Consider the following 6,446-nt stretch of genomic DNA (forward strand, 5'->3'; position numbering starts at 1 on the left):
GACAGCTGAGAAACCGGAAGTGATTAAATCATCATCGCTTGCGGTTTCATTCAGCAGGGAGATCAGTGAACAGGTCATTCTCCCATCTACCCGCCAACACCCACAATGCCAATTCTGGGCCCGAAGGAGGAATAACAGAGCCAGGGAAGCAAGGCAGGGGATGTTGGGCAGGAGGCCAGAGTTTACTGACCCTGGAAGCGATCAGGTGGCTCTACAGCCTCCCAAATTGCTTCCAGTGCAAAACCAACAGTCAGCTATACACAGGTAAACAGTACCCAAAACTGTCTGTAGGAGATGTTAAAACCCTTTTGCAGGTTATCAATTTGGAGTTAACAGTGAATGATAGCTCTAGAATTAGGACCCAACATGTGTGACGCAATAATTGTTTTTGTACATAGGTACATCTGACATGCGCGTTTATGTTTGTATGTGCTTGTATGTGGGGGCAGGGGACTTTAACATTTTGAGTTTTTTTAATTGGTTATATATGCTTAACTTTCATTTTTTTTTTTTTGTTACTTAATTGTATTGCTATTACATAGGTACTGTAATTAACAAGCCCCCTCTGTAATTGCAGAAACAATCAGTTCCCCACGCAGACACCTACCATGGATGTTCTGGTTACCCAGGAGGGACAGTGGAGCCTGATGTACATGGGGAAGGGGGGTCCTGGTACCTTCCATAGGCTGTAGAAGTGATCTGGCAGCTTCATAGTAACTCAAATAATTTCTAGTAAAAAGCAGACAGCCCAGAGAAGGAATCTACGTGTCCCTGCTGCCTCCAACGTAAGCCTTATGTCAGTGGCAGTGAAAGGGTTAATGTTTGCATAATGTATTGTCCTTAGTGGAACTACATGGTCATCGTGTAATTTCCTGTCTTTGTTGTTTTCCTATAAGAAGGGGACAGCCATGTGACCATCTTGACTGGTCAGCAGCTTTCCAACAATACTGAACGGTCCCCATAGGCATATCTGATTGTGTAGGCTCACACTTTAATTCAAATGTATTGTTTAAGTTCAGTAATGTCACTGTTTTATTAACTATAAATATAAAGTTCTCTGATCCCCCTGGTGTTCAATTTAACCATTGCATGTCATGTTTATGTCACATGATACTATCTCTAAACATCACTGTGTACTGACTAGAACCAGAGAGCACACCATAGAGAAGACAGTGATAAACTCCGTCATCATCAGCCTGCAATCTACTGATAGACAGAACGGCTGATCCCCCTGATATGGATCCTGAGAACCGATCTGATATTCCAGAGGGTCTGACATTCTGGTTGCCAGTACCACTACTATGCATTATCAGTTTAGGGGCACTTCCAGGTGTCTGTAGGTACCAGGCGGGATAGTTATCCCCAGTTACTGATCCTCCACTCTGACTACAGGAAAGACGGACACTTTCACCAGGAGTCCCAGACATTGCAGCATCCTGACTGACAGTAAACTGAGCCACAGAACCTGAAATAAGAAGAGGACAATGTTATAGAAAGAGAAGCTGAAGAATGCCCTTGTGTAATAAAGCTTTGCAGATACTTTTATCTTACCAGAACAACAGAAAATCAGTGTGAGGATGAGGATGATCAGAGACATGGTGGAGGGTTTTCTGTGTGTAAGTGAAGTAGAATTGGATCCCAGGTTATAAAGCATTCACAGAGAACAGGATGTACCTTCATATGCAAATGATTGTCTATTCCCTGCTAACATATTGTTATGCAGTTCGTTACATATTGTTTTCTTCTATGTATAGATATACAGTAGATATAATATTATATTATGTATCATGATTTGATTATCTCTATACTATTTCTAATGTAACTCTTTTGGCTTAATTCCCAAAGCTTTTTTACATCAGGATAGGCATGTTAGCCATGTAATTATAATTTTGATTTAGATATTGGTTAGCCATCTGAAGACTGGGGTAGTAAATCCCCTTGCTGGCCAGGCCATTTTTCAGTAGTCAGCACAGAGGTACTTTGACTGACATGTATTCAGTCATGCAAAGCCATACTGAAAGTAATCTATATCATTTTTTTGGGGGGGGGGGGGCAGATGGAGCTTTCTTTTGGTGCTATTTAATCAACACTGGGTTTTTTACTACATAAAGAAACAAATTACTGAAAATTTTGAAAAACTCCCCTATATTATAATATGAAACATTGCAAATAAATAATGTTCTTCATACATTTAGGCCAAAATGTATTCTGCTACATTTCTTTGTAAAAAACAAATATGTTTATATTAATTAGCATGCTTAAGGCCCCATTCACACACGAATCGGCCTGCACGTACAGCTCCGTGCTGCGTGCGGGGCAGTGCCAAGCAGCTGCCGGGAAGGACAGGTGGTGCATGTGATTAGTACGCAGCCCCCGTCCTTCTCTATGGGGCTATGCGGCGTACGCCCCCCTACGCTCACCTCAACTGCAGGACCGTAGGGGTGTGGGTTTTCTGGTCAGGACGCATGCAGGATCCATTCGGGCGGCGTATGAATGCGCTCACCGGCACCCCTACGGACATGCAGGGCGGGCCAGCGTAGGGGCATGTACGGCTGCATAGTCCCATAGAGAAGGACAGGGGCTACGTACTAATCACACGCAGCACCTGTCTTTCCCGGCAGCTGCTTGGTACGGCCCCGCACGCAGCACGGAGCTGTACGTGCAGGCCGATTCGTGTGTGAATGGGGCCTTAAAGTTATACAGTCTACAAACTATGGTATATATATTTAAAATGTATCAACCCTGGTGTCCTGACTGCCCATTTCTTGAGGTCCTAAAATTCCGGGTCAGTAGAAACACCAACACAATGACCCCATTTTGCAAAGCAGAAGCCCCAAGGTATTTCATAAGATGCACGATGATTTAAAGATTTCATTTTTTGGCATATGTTTTCACAAAATGAAGGAAAAAAATATGTTTTTCTTTTACACAAACTTGTCAATTAAAAGGGTATTTCTAACCCACAGCATGGGCATACTTAGAATTATACTCTAAAACACATTCTGCTACACCTCCTGAGTATATCACATATGTGAGACTTTTTTGCCGCCTAGCTGCATAGAGCGGCACAAAGTCCAAGGAGCACCTTTAGGTTTCTCAATAAGCATAAATTGCTCATTTGTTTTCCTGACAACCTATGGCATTCTTGGAGGCCCTGGAGGCCCAAAATCCAAGGAGCACCTTGAGGATTTAAACAGGCATACATTTGTTTTCCTATCACATTTGTGGAGGCCCTGAAGTGCCAGGACAAAAGAAACATCAACAAAATGACCCTATTTTGGAAAGCAGACGCCCAGGGTATTTGATAAGATGCATGGTGAGTATTTTTTTTGAAAATAAAGGAAAAAAATGAAACATTTTCTTTTTTACACAACGATGTCAGTTAATTATATATTTCTAACACAGTATGGGCATACTTATAATTACATCCCAAAACACATTCTGCTGATCTTCTCGAGTATATGGATATCACATGTGTGACATTTTGTTGCCACCTAGCTTCACAGAGCTCAGCGAAGCTGGCCCCTCTACAATCGACACAAATAAAAACTCCAGTGTGTTTCTTTAGTGCCACGTTTGTGCTGTTATGTCCTGCAAAAACTAACATTTGAGCTGCTTTCATTTTTAAGATAATAGCAATTTTTTTTTAAAGATGATGACATCACCAGCCCCCTACAATAGCCAAAACATATGAAACTTGCTGGTTAGTTAGTGCTGCGTTTGTGCTGATTTTTGCCATTTAAATCTCCATTCTATCTCCTTTCGTTTTTAAATTTTCAGGTGGAAGGCATAAATGTGGTCAATAATCAGGAGTCCGTACACAGGAGAACAGGCAAATATCTCAGCTACTCAAGCATAGGAGAAACATCTCCCACACTCATATCACAGTGAAGTATGGTAGCAACGTAAGCAGTCTTTAATGTAAAGGCCAGGTTCTGAGGGCCAATAGGGACAATAGTAACCTGTGTCATGCCTTATTCAATCTTTCCTACACACCCGGCATTTTTGGGTGCACAGTCTACTTGGGTAGAAGGAACAATATTGGGGAAATTTCTCTGTATTGGACTGAAGCCTTTCCGTGTGATAAATCAGGGCTGTTATAATTTCCTCTTAATATTTTAGGTAGGAGCCAGCTCTATCTGTAGACTTATAAATTACATACATAAATGTACACAGCCAATTGGAAAAGGTAGATTGAAACATTTTTGTGCCAGTGAACTGATTTCTGGTTGCCAGGTAGTGCTGCATCATCTCGTCATTGAAATCTACACCACCCATGTGCAGATTGTATTCATGGACACAGAGAGGTATTTGGGACAGACCAGATCTTACTGTAATAGCCTATTTATTCTGATTCCAATGAATCAACAACTGCAGGGGTTAACGTCCCCAGAGGCTCTGGAAATCCTTGGGGCTGGCCTCTTAGGTAATGTGTGCAATGTTGAAAAAGTAGAGTCCAGAATAAAAATAGAAAGTACTACTTCATACAACCTTGAGGTTACTACTGGACAGTTCAATCAACTAAATAGTCCAATATATAGGTTTATCAATAAGTTCAAGTCACACTCCACACCAGCTGTGAGATAATATGAAGTAATCAATCCATCATATAGACATGGACTATGCTGAGTGGCTCAATAGGAATTAAGACAATGATCATGCATGTTATCACAGGTAAGCTAATAGTGATCACTGAATAGATCAGTTTAGAGGAAATGAGCCTGGTGATACTTCAGCAACTTGCATACCGTAAATCCTGGATGGTAAGTGGCGGTTAAAGGATCTGCTATCTGGATCAAGGAAGCAGTTTCTGTGTCAGCAGGCTTCAGCATTAGTGTGAAGAGCCAGAGTAAAGAGGATCAATCTTTGCTGTCTGCTGCGGTGACAGTGCACTGTAGTACATGCAGGGCAATATTCAGGATGGAGAGAAATAGGAGATGGGGACTGGTGTGGAGAGGGTATAGTGAGTTCTTGGTTGAAGCGATCAGGATGGAGAGTGATATAATTGGTAACAGCCGTGCTCGGCGTCCAGGAGAATACTAAAGAGGTTATTCACTAAAGAGCCGAAGGATCCAGCCGTAGCTTTAGCTCGCTTCGGCCATCTCTGCCCTTCGGTTCAGTCGAACTATTCACAATAGCCCGTACTGCAGCCATAGGCAGCTGCTTCGGCTTGACTGAGCCAAAGTGAAAGCCGAAGCGTGGAGAAAGGTCGGCCGAAGGACCGGCCATTCTCCACGCAAATGACAGCTGGGCGGAGCCAGCCGTGATCTCTCGGATCGCTTCGCCCAGTTGTAATGACAACTGGGACAATGTCGTGGACGACGCTGGATGTGGGGATTGATGCTGGATTAGGTCGATGGATCAATTTTTTATTTTTAAATAAAGGACTTGTCAAAAATCCTTTGTTGTGTTTTTTTTTGTCAAATAAAGGATTTTTGATTAAAGTCTGGTCTGAATAAGCCCTCTGCCTGCACCCCCACAACCAACGCCCCAGGGCTTGTGGGGAAGAGGCCCTTGTCCCCATAAGCACAGGGACAAGGTGCTTTTCCAGGGGCGCTCCTGGAAAGCACCCTCCCAGTGCCTAGGGCATGTGGCCTGGTATATGGGACGCTCGCTTGTGCTCGGATCAAGGGTCTGATATGGAATTTTGGGGGGGACCGCACATCTTTTTTCCCGCATTTTCACCACTCCTTAAAATTCCTACCAGACCTTAAGGGCCTGGTATGACTTTTTGGGGGAACCCCACACAATTTTTTTTAACTTGGGGTCCCTCCTAAAATTCCTACCACACCTAAAGGTCCTGGTATGACTTTTGGGGGAACCCCACACTTTTTTCTTTTTTTGTAAATGGGGAATTCGGACGAATTTTCGGAAATTCGGACATTCGGATGTATCCGAATTACAGACATAACGAATGCAAACGAATCCGAATTTCCATTTCCGAAATTCGGTAGCGTTAGTACGAACGTTCGTTTCGTTTTCTGTTCTTATTCGTTTCTTATTCGTTTCGTTCGTTGGAGCAAAGTGACATTAGAGAAGGAGAAACATATTTTTTCCCCCTCAAATGTCACTTTTGCTGCAAACGAACGAACAAGAAACGAATAAGAACAGAAAACGAAACGAACGTTCGTACTAGCGCTACCGAATTTCGTCCGAATCCGAATTGACTTTCACACCCGAATCCTGAAAAACGAAATAACACAAATCCGAATTTAAAACGAAACGAAACTAAACAAATTTTTTGGCAGTGCACATGTCTAATCTAGATGCCAATCATGTATTACAATTGGACTTTTGGTCCTTTTTCTGTTTCTCTTTTCCTATGCTTTCTTATTCTATCCTGTTCTTTCTTCCAATCCCCTCCTGGCTTACTCATCCTTTTCCCTTTTCTCTTGTTCACGTCCTCCCCCCTTTTCTTCTATTCATGCTGCTATTTTAGCAGTTTT

The 6,446-nt window shown here is 42.6% G+C and overlaps 1 gene segment (V, D, J or C); it reads right to left on the bottom strand.

Moving 5' to 3' along the window:
- Window positions 1–1,103: 1,103 nt before the first annotated feature.
- LOC108800900 lies at window positions 1,104–1,598 on the bottom strand. The segment is given in 2 exon segments: window positions 1,104–1,465; window positions 1,552–1,598. Coding segments are annotated over 2 exon segments (408 nt in total).
- Between the last annotated feature and the right edge of the window lie 4,848 nt (window positions 1,599–6,446).

This window comes from Nanorana parkeri, unplaced genomic scaffold (assembly GCF_000935625.1).
Source record: "Nanorana parkeri isolate BGI_ZX_2015 unplaced genomic scaffold, ASM93562v1 scaffold2156, whole genome shotgun sequence".
NCBI lineage: Eukaryota > Metazoa > Chordata > Amphibia > Anura > Dicroglossidae > Nanorana > Nanorana parkeri.